This window comes from Archocentrus centrarchus, chromosome 13, assembly GCF_007364275.1.
Source record: "Archocentrus centrarchus isolate MPI-CPG fArcCen1 chromosome 13, fArcCen1, whole genome shotgun sequence".
NCBI lineage: Eukaryota > Metazoa > Chordata > Actinopteri > Cichliformes > Cichlidae > Archocentrus > Archocentrus centrarchus.
This window is the reverse complement of record NC_044358.1, coordinates 27,987,242-28,003,520: the sequence shown is the minus strand read 5'-3', so window position 1 is coordinate 28,003,520 and position 16,279 is coordinate 27,987,242. Positions and strand designations below refer to the sequence as shown.

General features: G+C 41.3%; 2 protein-coding genes across 2 annotated transcripts in view; both read right to left on the bottom strand.

Moving 5' to 3' along the window:
• LOC115790484 (scavenger receptor class F member 1-like) overlaps positions 1-6,573 on the bottom strand; it is a 6,812-nt gene extending 239 nt beyond the window's left edge. The window contains exons 1-9 of the mRNA XM_030744289.1: positions 6,406-6,573; positions 6,130-6,191; positions 5,928-6,029; positions 5,197-5,737; positions 4,901-5,119; positions 1,964-2,092; positions 1,083-1,189; positions 798-914; positions 562-686 (exon numbers count right to left, since the gene is read on the bottom strand). Of these exons, the coding sequence (XP_030600149.1) occupies positions 562-686; positions 798-914; positions 1,083-1,189; positions 1,964-2,092; positions 4,901-5,119; positions 5,197-5,737; positions 5,928-6,029; positions 6,130-6,191; positions 6,406-6,506 (1,503 nt within the window). The 5' untranslated portion in view covers positions 6,507-6,573. The remainder of the gene's footprint in view (positions 1-561; positions 687-797; positions 915-1,082; positions 1,190-1,963; positions 2,093-4,900; positions 5,120-5,196; positions 5,738-5,927; positions 6,030-6,129; positions 6,192-6,405) is intronic.
• The window catches only part of LOC115789953 (RILP-like protein 1), a 110,023-nt gene extending 94,083 nt beyond the window's left edge, over positions 1-15,940 (bottom strand). Inside the window, exons 1-8 of the mRNA XM_030743554.1 lie at positions 15,318-15,940; positions 13,647-13,770; positions 11,787-11,908; positions 9,686-9,871; positions 9,250-9,419; positions 8,976-9,101; positions 8,766-8,864; positions 8,156-8,306 (exon numbers count right to left, since the gene is read on the bottom strand). Of these exons, the coding sequence (XP_030599414.1) occupies positions 8,180-8,306; positions 8,766-8,864; positions 8,976-9,101; positions 9,250-9,419; positions 9,686-9,871; positions 11,787-11,908; positions 13,647-13,770; positions 15,318-15,647 (1,284 nt within the window). The 5' untranslated portion in view covers positions 15,648-15,940 and the 3' untranslated portion in view covers positions 8,156-8,179. The remainder of the gene's footprint in view (positions 1-8,155; positions 8,307-8,765; positions 8,865-8,975; positions 9,102-9,249; positions 9,420-9,685; positions 9,872-11,786; positions 11,909-13,646; positions 13,771-15,317) is intronic.
• Positions 15,941-16,279: the final 339 nt, after the last annotated feature.

Here is a 16,279-nt window from a genome sequence, read left to right as displayed (position 1 = left end):
CCAGAGGAGGAGGCTCAATGAGCTGTGGTTTGAAGGTCAGCTCGGGGTCATGGTGAGATACTGTGTGTGTACATGAACATGGAAAGCACATTAAATGTGACAGTCAAATCCAAAAATTTCATCTAGAAGTCTGGATGAAAAATGTGAATTTAGCTTCATTGTCTGGCATTAGCAACAGAAGCAATTCCTCAAACATTTCACCCAACTACAGATTACACCAAAAGAAAGGCATTTTATAATTAGAAATATCACATTTCATTCTAAGCTGTGTAATCAAGCTTAACGTTTTCACATATCAGAAGTTGTATTAAATGCTCCAAGAGGTGAGCTACTGACAAAAAGCCGAGCAACTGAACTTTGACATTTCACACAGCCCCGCCCTTCAGCAACTGACCTAAATATCACAGCTTCTGGTCATAATTCCTGCATAAAAGCTGTGATATTTAGTCACACTGACCATGGCTCCTTCTCCACAACAGATTTACTTATACATAAGAACATCTGTTGTGGAGTTGTGGAGTTTGTGCAAGTTGTGTGGACGCTGTGAGTAGTAGGACTGACCGGTGACACGAGGCAGGCCAGAGGACCAGCAGAGATACATGGCAGGGCAGCACCAATATTTGCCAGAACGCTGTAAACGTGATACTTCATTCGAACCAAAAACCCCACCATCAGCAACAATTGCTCTAGAAACAAAGATATCATATAAAGTTATACAGGGTCATAAACGCGGCCTGCTCTTTGTGGCAAAACCGTCTATGCAAAGTGAAGATAATACAAACAAGGGAGCTACAGACCTGTCTTTGTCTCTATCATCAGCCCGGCGTCCTCCACAACACAGACAGCAGCACAGTACAGCAAGAAGCAACAGGAACAAGGAACCAGTACACCTGCAAGCAAAGCACCTCTGCCAGCTGGCGCGCGCGCGCGCGCACAGACACACACACACACACACACACACACACACACACACACACACACACACACACACGTATGAAGGAACATACAATGCGCTGTAGGCAAACAAACGTATACATCATTGCACAAAACTGAGTGATAATTAGGTGGATGGACGGACGTACTGTTAGGACAGGCTCCAGTGACAGAGTCGCAGGCGACCCCCTCACCACAGTCGCAGACAGAAGAACAGTTGAGGCCAAACCGCAGGGCAGGGCAGCTGCTGTTACAGCTGGAAACACCCGTGAGTCACAGTGAGTAAGAGAATTAAATCAGGGTTTTATTTTGGTACTCGGCGAACACATAATGATGCCGTCTGAAAGAAAATTAAGGGGGCCACGTTTTCCATATTTTAACCCGTCAACCTCAAAGTAAACAACAACGCAACCAACTAGTTTCCAGAGCGTACTAAATTTTATGCGGTTAAATTTCGGATCTGGGGTTTGCGCCTACAGAAGCACTGTTATTGGCAGCAGTGCTGTGAAATCCAAGATACAAAAGGTTCCTTAAATGCAACAAAAAGGAAGAAAAAGCTGAGACTATTCCACACGCGTACACGACACCATCTTACAAGGCAGGAAACAACACCAAGAGGAAGAGAGAAATCAGAAAAAATAAAATTCAATTTGAAGGCTTTTTATATATAGTTCACCCCAGCATTATTATTTGTGAAACCCTAACTTTACTAACTCCCTTTGAGAGCGACTACCCATTGGTTGGACAATGTAAAGGACAGCTATGTCAGAAAGGTGGTTAGCTGCATGTTTTACCAGGTTTGGTTTGACTGGAAAAATTTTGTAATGCCACCACCTGGTGGAACATCCAACAACTAATTAGGTTAATTGGCAGTAGATGTAAATTTCTAAATTGCTCTATTGTCTGTTAAATACAGTTTTTAACTGATGTGAAAGCGCATTTTGTTTTTCTTGTTATCATTTAACATCTTAACTTTAGATAACAGCTGCATAAGTTTGTCCAAAGATAAGCGTTGCTTTAATTTGCTCACCTCTCCCCCTGAAACCCTGGCTCACAAACACATCTTCCTGTCACGTGATGGCAGTTACCATGAAAACAAGGACTACACGGGAAGCGGCAGGCGTCTCCAAATCTCCCGGCAGGGCAGAGCTCCTCACACCTGGACAAGGACCCAAAGAGTGAGGACAGAGATTACTAGTCTTAAATTTCAATGTCACTAAATACATGACAGTTTCACCTAATTTTCCTCCCTCACACTTGCAAACACTTACAGACGCTGTGGGTGGTACAAACTTTCCATCTTCTATAAGCAGTGGCATCATTTACTCATGTTTTACCACTTTTGCATGTTAGCCATAAACTTCCAACTCTTCCAGGCAACTCACTGAATTAATTTCCAAACTGAAAGAGCTGAAACACTAGACGATTTATCCATCCCATTCAAGAAATTGCAGTACAACTTTTTCGCAGATTCAGCTCTTTGTGAGAAACTCAAACCCACTCCATCTCTTCTCTTCTGGGTCTGACTTTCTGACTATGTTGCTGGTCAGCAAAATGAACGTTTTACAGCCAACTCACGGATGTCAGAGACTCCCACGAACAGCTGCATGGGCAAGTAAGGAAGTGTTTTCAGTCCCCAGATCTCACCACAGGATAACAATGTAGAATCTGACAGAAAGAACTATAATCTATGACAGACTGACCATTTTTAGTTTTTATTCACTGATTTTTTTTTTTTATTCAATAGGCTGTTATTACACTAGCATTTCAATATATTTACAACCCCAATTCCAACAAAGTTCGGACACTGTGTAAATGTAAATAAAAACAGAATGCAATGATTTGCAAATCTCATAAACCATAAATATTTTATTCACAATAAATCATAGAAAACATCTCATGTTTAAAATGAGACATTTTACTATTTCGTGAAAAATATTAATTCATTTTAAATTTGATGGCAGCAATACATCTTGAGTTGAGATGAGACAACAAAGGACTGGAGCTGGGGAACATTTTACAGCTAATGAGGTTAATTGGCAACGGGTCAGTAACATGATTCAATTTAAAAAAGAACATCTTAGAGAGGCAGAGTTTCATGCTGGGCAAAGGTTCACCAATCTGCAAACATTTATCTATCTCACCATCTACAGTAGATAATATCAACAGATTCAGAGAAATATCTGGAGAAATATCTGTGTGCAAAATATAAGACTGAAAATAAATATTGGATGCCTGTGATCTTTGGGCCCTCAAACAGTATTGCATTACAAATTGGCATGACTCTGTCACTGAAATCACTGCATGGGCTCAGGAACACTTCCAGAAATCACTGTCTATGAATACAGTTCACAGTGCCATCCACAAATGAATGTTAAAACTATTGTAGCTAAGAAGAAGCCACACGTGAACATGATCCAGAAGCACTGCCATCTTATCTGTGCCAAAGCTCATTTAAAATGGACTGCGGAAAAGTGGAAAACTGCTCTGTGGTCCAACAAATCAAAATTTGAAATTCTTTTTGGAAAACATGGATGTGGTATCCTCCAGACTAAAGAGGAGAGGGACCATCCAATGTGTTATCAGTGCTCAGTTCAAAAGCCTGCATCTCTGATGGTATGGGGGTGCATCAGTGCCTCTGGAATTGGCACCTTGCACATCTGGAAAGGCGCCATCAATGCTGAAAGGTATATACAAGTTTTAGAGCAACATATGCTCCCATTCAGATGACGTCTTTTACAGGGAAGGCCTTGCATATTTCAGTGAGACAATGTCAAATTACAAACTGCATCTATTACAACCGCATGGCTTTGTAGTAGGGGTGTTGAACTGGCCTGCCTTTCAAAAGTCCAGCAGCTGGTTTCCTCAGTTCCCAGACATTACATATCGTTGCTCAAAGAAGAGGGGATGCTACACCTTTCTCAGTTTAAATACTTGATATGTTTTCTATGTTCTATTGTGAATAAAACATGGCTTTATGAGATTTGCAAATTGTTGCATTCTGTTTTTATTGACACTTTATACAGCATAGATTTTGTTTTTTTTTTTGGGGGGGGGGGGGGGGGGGGGGTGATTTGGAAGCTTTCCTTTGTCCTGTTAAATTGCTTTGATTTTGATAAGTGGTCCAAAAATGAAAACACACCAAAAAAGGTTGAGAAATACTGACTTATGATGTACTTTGTAGAGCAGTTAGTTGTAGTATCATGGCCCAAGGTTTTGAGAATAAGACAAGTACTGTTTTTTTCAAAGTTTGCTGCTTCAGTTTTTATGATGCTAATTTGCATATACTCTAGAATGTTATGCTCAGATAGGTTGCAAATAGTTGCAAAGTCTCTCTTTGCCATGAAAATGAACTAAATTCCAAAAACAAAAATTTCACTTCATTTCAGTACCTGCAGTACCCGCAAAAGTACCTGCTGACATCATTTCAGTGGACTGGGTCAATTTATCTGATGACCCAGTTGTTTGGGGCATCTGGAAAAATGACTGGAGAAGAAAAAGTGAGTGCTACCATCAGGTAACCAACAATATGCCAACAACAAAACATCCTGAGACCATTCACATGTGGGGTTGCTTCTCATCCAAGGGAGTGGACTTGCTAACAATTATCTCAAAGAACAAAGCCATGAATAAAGAACAGTACCAAAACATTCTCCGAGAGTAACTTCTCCCAACCATCCAAGAACAGTTTGGTAAACTGATCATGCCTTATCCAGCATGATCGAGCATCGTGCTATAAGGCACAAGTGATAACTAAGTGATTAGAGGAAAACAAAACATTTAAAATTTGGTCCATGTCCAGGAAACTCCCCAGACTGTAATCCCATTGAGAACTTGTGGTCAGTCCTCAAGAGGTGGATTGACAAAAAACAACCACTCGTGTCATTCTCAAAACTTTTGGCCACGATTGTAGTGTGAAAGTTGTTATGTCTAATTGTTAATGTTTGCCTAAAACATGCATGCACACCTGAGTCCAGTCCATCCAGGATCACACCTCTGACACTTCCCAGTTTCTGGGTCACAGGAATCATTATTCCTGCATCGTGGACACCTGTCCTTGCAGCCATCACCATAAAAACCAGACGGGCAGGGGTGGTCGCATTGTGTACCATTCCAGCCGGGATCACAGGCAGCACACGCACCATCAGTAGGAGAGCAAAGCTGGTTGCCTTTACAGTGACCACAGCTGAAGACAGAGAATAAAGTCAGAAGAGCTAGACAAACACCTTGAAAGTTCAGCAGTGGAAACACACGTGTACATACCTCCTTTTACATTCAGTGTCATACTTCCCCGCTTCACAGGGCTTGTTACATGAGACACCCTGGTACCCTGGGTGGCACAGACACTTCCCAGTCATTAGGTCACAGATACTGTGTTTGAGGTCACATTTACAATTCTGGTCACAGCTGGTTCCCCACCACCCAGCCTTGCAGTCACACACACCATTGCGTTGATTACACGGTGACTGGTTACAGTGGCACATGTGCAAACACTTCGCCCCCCAGTGTCCCTTGTGGCACTGACACCGGCCTGTCAGCTGGTCACAGCTGGGGCCTACGGACCCTCCGATGTCACACTGGCACTGCTTGGCACAGGCTGAACCCCACCAGCTGATGTCGCAGGTGCAGTTTCCGTGGATTGGGTGGCAGCGGCCGTGGAGGGAGCATCTACAGGTGTGCTGGCACAGCGGACCCCAGTGGCCTGGGTTGCAGATGCAGTTGCCAGTGACCGGATGACAACGCCCGTTGGGATAGCACTTACACACCTGACGACAGTCTGGAGCCCAGAACTTAGGAGGGCAGTCTAGAAGCAACACACAGTGAGTACATAGAGAGTAGAGACAGTGAGACATAGAGGTACTTAGTTATAATTTTACAGTGTTTTTATACTTATCTATTTGTCATTTTCTTCTACCAATATTGGTTTTCAAGGAAAAAATACTACCATCTATACTGTGGTACAACAGTTATAATGAATGGACTTTTTAACTCACGGGTTTTGCACTCAGCACCATAATAGCCAGCTGGACAGCGACACAATCCAGGATATAGACAGATCTCACCCTTCAAACATGCCTGCTCACCCTCACATACAGCTGCACACACACACACACACACACACACAAAGAGAAAACTAAGCAGATATAGAGGCAGTAACAACATAAGAATAATAAGCATTAGAATACTTGAACTCACGTATTGTGCAGTCTTTTCCCTCTTGACGCCATCCGGGGCAACACATCAGTGTAGAGGGATCCCTGAACATTACAAACATCATCAAATCAGCCTGATAAATCTGAAACCTGGCAGATAAAATGCTGGAGTGCCTGCCCAGCAAAATACAACCTCGTGACATCAAGATTCATCACAAAAACTGATTCTCAAAGCCAAAATATTTCATATACAAGTTTCAGTAACCCACTTAAGACTCAAAAGCCAGCAGCTGCAAGTGAAGGTAAAGTTGAAGTGTACCTCATATTCCGGCAGACGTTTTTCCCAGCAGGATCCAGAGTCTGAGGGCAGGACAACGAGCAACAGAGCAGAGCACTGAGAGCTCTGAGGAGAAACTTCATCTCCAATCTGAAAACACGACCAAATTAATTTCTGTCTTTATGTCTAATCCTGACTCCTCTTTGTCTCAACTCGAGGGGAGCAAAATGAGAGGCAGTACCTATCTTTCTGTCGACCCTCCACCCTTCCCTCCTTCCCCTCCCTCTCTCTTTCTGTCCGGTGAGTCGTCTTGTGGCTCCAGCGCAGCCAGAGAGGTCGAAGCCCCTGGGTTTCCTCTTCCCATTTCCTGGGGAAGTCAGAGCCACTTCCTTCTATTCAGCCAGACATGGAGCTTTTTAAAGATGGGCGAACACTAACACACAAAACTCGCCATACACACTGATGGGGCACGCACGAACAAACACACACACACACACACACTGACGGTCACCCTTTTCCCAGAATCTATTGTAGACGATCTTACAGGAGATGATGAAGGAAGCCTTCATCCTACTTATAAGTCATAAGTTGGCACAAAGATGGTCATGTGCTCAATCTGAACTCCTGTAAAAGTTTACTGAGCAGTCGGGGGGGGGGGGGGGGGGGGGTGTGGATAAAACTGAGATCGAATCACTTGTGTAAATATATTCTGTGTTTAATGGGGTTTTTTTTCATTGAAATCTCAACATCACACATTTCAACTGTTTTATAATAAAATTCACTCAGATAACAAATGACATTCTAAATGTGTTTACCTCAGCAAAAACAATGTTCCATTACAAACATGCTTACAAAAATAAATTGCCAACACAATATTTCTTTCAGGAGAAGGTGGTTTTACTGGGTGTTCATACATTCTCTCTCTAAAAATACCACCGGGCCTGCCTGAGTAGTGCTTTTTTAAACACGTTTAGAGGGAGCAGATGGGTCAGACACAGTTAAAATAGTGGCTTTATGCTGAATGCACACTGTTATGGCATCATCATCATCAAATACGTCCAAATACTGATGAACCGTGATTCATTTTTCTTTGCACTACAAGCACTAAAATAAGGCTTATGGGGTTTAAAATGCACTCACTTCTGGAAGAAACTGGTGCCATCACTGCAACTTTTCTGTTTCTTTGTGCATAAAAGTGCTTTAAATCATAATAAAAAGTGTAACCACATGGCTTTAAAATTCCCCTGCTGAGGCACAAGTTAGATTGTAATTGTGTGTCAAAATATTTGTATTAGTTAAAAGAACAGAGCTTAATTCACTGCTTTAGGTATTTTTATTATAGTATATATTTTCAGTTTTAAATAGATGCTATTATGTCTTTGGTTTTGGAGGTTGTATATAAATACTGAATTGATTTTTCTGAATTACCAAAAATAAATTTTTTTCCTACAATAAAAAATATCATGATTGTCTTAAAGTACAGAAAACTGTAGTTTTTTTTTTCTGATATTATGCTGCAGTTACCCTGTGTTCCCCTTGGTTTTTTTCTTTCCTTCTATGGTAAAGGAGAAGGCATGAAACAGCAACATAAAGTAATCATGACTGAGACAGAATTTTAAAAAATAAAAAAGCTGGTGGGCTTGTTTTAAAAAAATTCTCACACATTTTCTTTCTTTATACCATTATGATGCCCTGGGTCTGCATTCAAATGTCCTCATAACCTTTGCCCTGAGACACAACCATGGAGAAGTTGTGACTGAGGTGAGGGGAAAGTGGCTGACAAACAGTGCAAACTTTGTGGTCTGTACCACCAGGCTCAGGAAGACCTCAGCTGCTCTGCTTCATCATTGACCTCGGAGTCTCCGATGATCTCCCAGCAGGAGGCGGAGTTGCTCATGTGGGTGGGACTCGGGACGCTGCCTGACCTCGTCAGGAAGCCAAAGCTGCAGGCAACAGAGTAGAAGAGACAGGCCTGAGATCCTATCAGGGATTACAGCTAAATATAGATCGGGACTGAAAAAAATCTGAGGACGGTGACACTGTTGGCAGAGCGACAGAGATGGAACAAATGCATGGGCTGGTGTCCTGCTTTTGTTTCTGAGCAGTTCATTTTTTTATTGCTCTTGCTCTATGATTATTGAGAGCAATGGTGCAAAGTGCTAAAGCTGTTAGATTTGGTTTATGGTTTCATTTTGTCTGTATTCTGTTTTAGTTCATGCACAGCAGATGTGGAAATGTTTTTACTCATTTCTCCTGATGAATAACAGGTTTATTCAGCATCGTAAACTCACGCAGGAATGAAAAGAGCAAAAATATAGTGCACCATCACACTCTGTGGCTTTTTGCAAACCCGGACTATAGTTTCCAGTCTGACCGGAGTGTTAATGCAACATCATACTCACAGATTTCGAATGCGTGACTCAGCTGGTTTCTCTGTTCCATTTACTTCTGTGCCATCCACTTCTGTTTGCCCACACAGAGAACTACTCTCTTCCTCATCACTGCAGAGGAAAAATCACTGTCACTGAAACCACTCTCACCTTCTGAACACATTTTTACATCTGGACATTGTTTCTGATTGCTGTTCTAGATATGATGAATGTAAGCAAAACCTGCTGCTGCATTCGGGCACAGCAATCCCGAGCATCTTGGCCTTGATGAGCTTTCTTTTTTTCTTGATGGCAGAGCGTACGGCTTCTAAGAGAAAACCTGGACACCTCTCCTCATTCAGTATCTCCCTGCAGACACATACGATCCTTTCAGTGTGTGAAAACTCACCCACAGCATATAGGCTAGCAACTTCAGTTCACTGAACTGTGGCACATAACACCATCAACTAAAACAAGAAAAGACACACATACACATGCTCGCAGGCACAAGACCCACCTCTTATAGTAGTTGAGCTCCTCCTGTATCAGAAAGAGGTTGGTTTTTAGCTCGTTCCTCTCGAAAAGGATGTCACGCACCTCCTTCTTAGTGAAGCATGGTTGATCAGGATCCTTATGATCTGCCTCAGACTTTTTCTTTGGCTCCTGTGCTGTTTGATTTGGTTGGGACTAATGGGACAGTAAAGAGTGAACAGGTTCAGCCAACTACAAAAGTGCTTCAGCAAAAACGTAGCGTGGAAGCAGCAGTTATTTGTTCAGTAGTGCAAGCTTAAACTTTTTGGAACACTTCTGAGTGAAGTTGTGGTCCAAAGTTCACAGACTTTTTTGGCTTTAACACCTTAAGTAGATATTAAAGTATCTCTGAGAAGTATATAATTTATTAGACAGGAAAGTAAAGAAACATAAGAAGCATCCTGTGTGAAAGGTGTGCATACAGGTGTGTTGCTGTTGGTTCTGTCGAGCTGTGCTCTGAGGTTTTCTATTTCTTTGCTTTTCTCCTTCAGGTCGGCCTCCATGTCGGCCTTCCTCTCCACAGTGCTCTTCAGCTGGGCCTGCATCACATTCTGCTTGTGTCGCAACTCTCCATTCATTTTCATGAAGCGGTCCAGCTGCTCCTGGAGCTGCACACACACAGACACACACACACACAATTACAAATTAGAATCATGAGCAGTACTACACACAGTTATAAACAAAGCTTAATGCAAAAATCAGTGAGCCACGGCTGAACCAAAAGGACAACCTAGCATTAGAAGTGTGGTAAATAAGATTTCTGTGCATTAATATAAAGGGTTAAAAAAAAAGAGGCATCTTTTTTGACAAAAATAAATAATCCTCATTTAACTAAATTAAACCCAAACTAAACTCTTTTCTTTCCTCAGTTAACCATGAACTGGGTTTTTTTTCCTTTCTGTTTTAAAGTCAGTTGATTGTGTGCAAATCGCTAAACATTAACAAACACACCCAGTTATGGCTGCTATTTAAAATCATGTGGTATACATGCCCCAACACACATGCAGGCACGTGCAAACACTCACACAATAGCACACAGCCCACACAGTAGCAGGGTGAAAACAGTGCCCTGACTTGTCTAAAGTGCAGCTTAAATCTTCAAGCAGTAACTAAGTGGATAATCTCTGCCCTCTTTTCCTGACACTGAACACACTTTCTGCCTTCCAGTGGGTCCTTCAGTGTGGTTTACACGCAAATTCTCTTTTGTTGCTGTGCGATACACGACTGCATAACTGCATATGCAATTATGTTATGTGTGTTATGTACAGAAATATTACAATACATAAAACAAGGTATGAGAGTAATATAATAAACACAGTTGTTTCTATGAGAAAAGGCAGCATGTCTGGAAGGAAACAGACCTTAGAGACTTTTTATATCAGTCTCTGTGTGATCTGCACGGAAAAAGAACACTTTACTATTTAAAGGCTGCTGTGCATACATGTTTTCATTTTAATCCTCAAGAGACCAAGCTATTTTTAGTGCCTAAAATGACTATGACCCCAATATACCTTAAACATTTTCTTTAATGTTTCTGTTTGTTTAATACTGTTTCCTTTGTCTATGAAATACATTCTAAAATGTTTTCTGCAGTCAGGAGTTAGCGTGACTCATCTCCATATTTAGATATATTTTCATGGTCACCGTGGGAATCATCTGCCTCGAGGTATCTGCAGTAGTCAAACTTGCTACTCGAGGTCATCACAATGGTTTGGAGGTGGAAAAGTCACAATAAAAATGTTTATAAGCTTATAACGCTTACGTTACTAAACATAGATACATACACACACTGGCCACTTTATTAGGTATACGTGTCCAACTGCTTGTTAACATAAATATCTAATCAGTTCAAACTGAGCATCAGTGTGGGGAAGAAAGGAGATTTATATGACCTTGAATGTTGAATGGTTGTTGGTGCCAGATGGGCTAGTCTGAGCTGGTCAGCTGATCTACTGGGATTTTCCCACACAACCATCTCTAATGTTTATACTGCTATAAATTAAAAAAATATCTACAGTAACCAGATCTCAATCCAATAACTGAATGTGATAGAACAGGAGATTCATATCATGGATGTGCTGCCAACAAATCTGCAGCAATGTGTGACGCTATCATGTCAATATGGACCAGACTCTCTGAGGAATGTTTCCAGCACCTTGTTGAATCCATGCCATGAAGAATTAAGACCATTCTGAAGGCAAAAGGGGGTCCAACTCAATATTAGCAAGGTGCACCTAATGAAGTGCCTGGTGAGTGTATATTTTTTGGGTCATAAATATGACAAGTTATATGAGAAATACATTGTCAAATTAAGTAAATTAAGTACAATTAAGTACAATTAGTACAATTAAGTACAATTAGAAATATGCAATGGCATATATACATATATGACCCCAACCACATATGTATATATGCCATTGCATATACATATATGGTTGGGGTCATAAATGACTCACTTGAAGGTTAATCTATCAGCCGGTTAAAAAAAAAAAAAAAGAAGAATTACATCATATGTTTCCTTACCGCCTCCACCTCTTTGGTGTGAGTAGTTATCTCCTGGCTTTTGGCCCTCAAGTCATCTCTTTGCTTATCCACCACCTCCTTCAGCTTTAGCATCACCTCACGCTCCTGCCGTTGAACACGGTCTAACACACACACACACACACACACACACACACACACACACACACACACACACACACACACACACATTCACAAAGTGTATAAAAGAATAGTGGCAATAACACTTTTTTTTTTTAACTACTTCTGTCCCTCTTTACTCTGATTCCGATTTGAAATAACACTCATTAACCTTGTGTTTTATTGTTACATTGCACAGTATAGTTACTTTGTTGCTAATACAGCCACCTTACTCATCTAAAATGTAATAAACTGACAACAGGAAACACAGACCAGAAAAGTCACTGCAGGGACTACAGGGAATGATCAGCTCAAACTCAAACTCTTTCCAAGAAAATGTGCTTTAAATAACATGGAAAGAGAAAAGTACACGTGAAAAGTAATTACCACAAAACCTCAACATTACACGACCTGAATACTTTGATCCAATTTGTATAGACACGCCTGAGGACAGTACACCGCACATTATCTTGATTCTTTTTACAGAGACTTAAATCCAAAAGCACAGACAGTATCTCTGGCTTGCATCTATTGTTATCTTTCCTTGCAGATAGTTTCACTTCACGTTAACATGTTCTGAGACGTGCATCTTTAAAATGATGCCAACATTGCAGCAAATAACTTGAGTTTTGTTTCTATTTCACACAACAGTAGAAGGGAGAAGATAAAAAAATACTTCAGACCATAAAAAGTGGATAAGCTTGAAAAACTAAGAAAACCTTCAAACGCAAACATACCAAAAACTATTCTCCATTCACCTTTATTGTATTGGAGTGGAGGCTGAAATCTCTGGGTATCTCAAAAGGTGGGTAAATAAAACCAAAAGCTATCCCATAACTCAGCGCAGGATTTTTTTTGTTTTTGGATCAACTGACCCTCAGTCATAGTGGTGATGCAGCCAAAAAAGGAAAATGTCTTTTTAAAGCCTTACACTGCAGTTCTTTACAACTAAAACTGAAATCATCTAAAGCACATTTGCAGTGAACCTCAGCTGCATGAAGCTCGGTGGACTAACAGCAACTTCGATTTTACTGCAAAGCATGAATACTCGTGTTCACCTGCCTCAGGGTGTCCTGTCAAATAAATCGCAAAGTTAAAACACCGTGAGTTTATCTGTCATTACACGAGAACAAGAGTCAGCTAAAAGTGACTCACCCCTCTGGGTCACATCACTGTGGTAGGTCTTCAACACGCTGGGACAGAGATGATATATTTTCTCTTTCACTTCATTGGGCCAATTTAAATTATGCGCCAACTAAGTTTCAAATGTAAATCAGCCTTACAAATATTTGTGTTAAAAAACATATATTGATAATATCTATATGTTGCTGTTATCAGGGATTATTTTTAAAGTTTGCAGTCCCTCTCTGAACATTGAAAACTTCTGCTGCTTCACTCAAGAAATGTAAGTGCACCACGTACACAGCGGCAGCCAGTTCGACTGGTTTCAGCCTCCGAGCACATTGACTGGTAACCCACCCACTTTGAGTATTAGATGGAATGGGTTGATGTCCCTTTTACAGACATCTAGAATGAAGCAGGAAAAAAAAAAAAAGCTTCTGAAGTATGCTGAACTGTTTTTCATGTTATTTAAACTTTTTATTTAACCTTTTCATGAAGAATAGGGGTTATGTGGGACTGATTTTGAAAGTAAACCTTCAGTAAATCCAGTTCAGATTTTAAAAACCTATAACATACGTCACGTTACAGTTCACTTAAACAAAAACAACTCCTCATACATACCTTCCTGTGCATGGCTGCCTCTCAGCCTGCTCTGCAGCACCTCCCTGTCCTCCTGGAGCTGACGGATCTGGACCTGCAGCTCATCACACGTCCTCTTCCACTGTTGCTCCTTCTGCTGCAGCTCCTGGGTGAGAGGAGAGGATACAGACTCTAAAACTATATCCTCAAAAGCAGGGTACTGCATTGTTAAGAGGGGAAAACAAAAGATCTGATGTAACTGCCCAGTGAGCTGTAGAAAATCTCTTCAGCGTCAAGAAATCTGGATTCAACTTAACCAGCTGTGTCCAAGTGGGTGTGTCATTTTGATATTAAGTCATTGCAGATGTTTTGTTAAACAGCAAAGTCTGACTTCCCAGGAGCAGAGCTTTCTATATAATTTCAGCACTAACACTAACCATTAAGGTGTAAAGGATCTGACAAAAGACTGTCCAGTCCTTGTTCCTGACCATTTTACAGAGGACTTAATGCAACCTATGAATCTTTCAAGCACAAAAAAGGCACCTAATTCAAGGGATAAAGCAGAGTTATGTCTAAGCATAACAGACAACTTAGCAAATAATCAATTTTAAATAGTATCTTTAGGCACTGTTACTAGCAGACCTGTGAGAGATGACTCTGGACCTTTAGTTGATCCCTCAACTGTCCACTAAAGCCTCAGCAAAAATGGTCTCAGTGCCAAGAAGCCACTTAAGGAAGGTAAACAGGGAGAAAAGGCTAAGGTATGTCACATTACCAAAGAACTGGACTAAAAATCAGTGGCAACAGGTGTGGTAGAGATATGAATCCAAATTTGAAATTTTTGGTTCAAATCATTGTCAATCTGTACGGAAGAGGTCAGGAGTGAGGTACTACAGCCATCTGTAAAACACGGTGGAGGCTCTGTCAGGGTTTGGGGCTGCATTGTTGGAGAGCTTGTTAAAAGTAATGGACTTATGAACACATAAAAGTACCGTCGGATGTGGATCCACCGTGTAATACCAGCTGGAAAGCATCTGATTAGCAATGGCTCTTTTAACTGATACTTAACACGAAGTGATCACTTCTAAGATGCCACATTTTTTTTTCAGGTAGTCTGCAAGTCAGTACTGCCAATGCTAGCTAAAATCACTACTGTACCCACTGTATGTGAGCCCCACGGTCCCTGTTTTTATGACATACACATTCATGAGGCACTGTTAATCTATAAGAGGAGGCGAACATTAAACGTTAAACAGTGCTAATGTTAAATATCTTCACTGCTAACTGTTAAATTGTAGCACAGAGAAATAACTGTCATTTTGCGCAGCTGCCTAGAGGACCATCGGGCGGCACTTTTGGTATATAGTGTAGGTGGCGGTGGATTGATAGCAACCACGACCGTTTATATCAGAAAGGGTTATGCAAATATAGGTTCAAGATTAATTTCCATTCTAAAATGACTTAATATCCCTCATATAAAATAATTATAAAGGTACGTTTTCGCTACATTTGGGAGGCGTCGCCTGTGTAGTCCCAATCCATCCTGTCAATTACCCTGACGGCACAAAACGGCCTCGAAAATCCGTTACAGCTGTTGACAAACAGTTCTGCTAACCTGCTATAACGCTGTTATGGCACACAGACACACAATCAGTGAGTAACTTGTATTGTTTACAAAATGGTGGGGAGACTGAAAGCCCCTGCGTGTCTCACCCGTATCTCCTGTTTATCGTTGCTCTCGTCGTTTTCCTTCCCCCCGCGTTTCTTCTGCTGTTGCAGCTGTATGGTCTCGAAGGTCTTCAGCAGCTCCTCTTCCCTCAGTTTGTGAGCGTGGTTCCTCGACGCGAAGCTCTCCAGCAGCTCCAGCACTTTCACTATCTTCGGCACAAGACCCTCGACGCTCTCTTTGCCGTAGCCGTCGATGAGTTTCTCCACTTCGCTTCCGATCACTTTGGCTATCTCGTACACATCGTCGACGGTGAGAGAGGAAAAAGTCCTGCCGAAGCAGTCCTCGGCGTTTCTGGTCTCCGAGAGGGTCTCCATGTCTGTGCGCGGACAGCTCGCTTCACATGCTCTTAATTCGGCTAACGAAACCGACACTGGCTCAGTCAGGAAAGACGTAACGGCAAACCGCCAAACAGCTGAATGTGTTTAGTTTAAACCTCACCCTTTGCCAGCACCGCGGTGAAGTTAGTTTCAAGTTGGATATTGGATATTCAAGCTCCGTGGGGTTAGCGGCATCTAGCTCACAGTTGATCCGATTCAGGGACTCAGATTTCGGCCAGCCGCTCTCTCCCGCTCCCTCCTCTCACCCGCGGAGGTTCACTTAGGGACCATCAATAAATTTCCGATCCAAACACTCATGAGAAACAAAAATAAATAAATTCCTTATCTTGTGACCCACTGACTCAAAATCTGTGTGAAATTGTTCTACTACACTAGACAGATGAGGCACACTAATTTTCTTTCCATTTTAAGCCTTTTTATATTTTTTAGCAATTTTTTATGTGAAAAATTGAGATTTTTCTTCAATAGCTTCCAGGTCATGTGACCCACTGACTCAAAGTCTGTGTGTAATTATTCTGCTACATTAGACAAATGAGGCACACTCATTTTCTTTCCATTTTAAGCATTTTTATATTTTTTAGGATTTTTTATAGCCAAAAATTGAGATT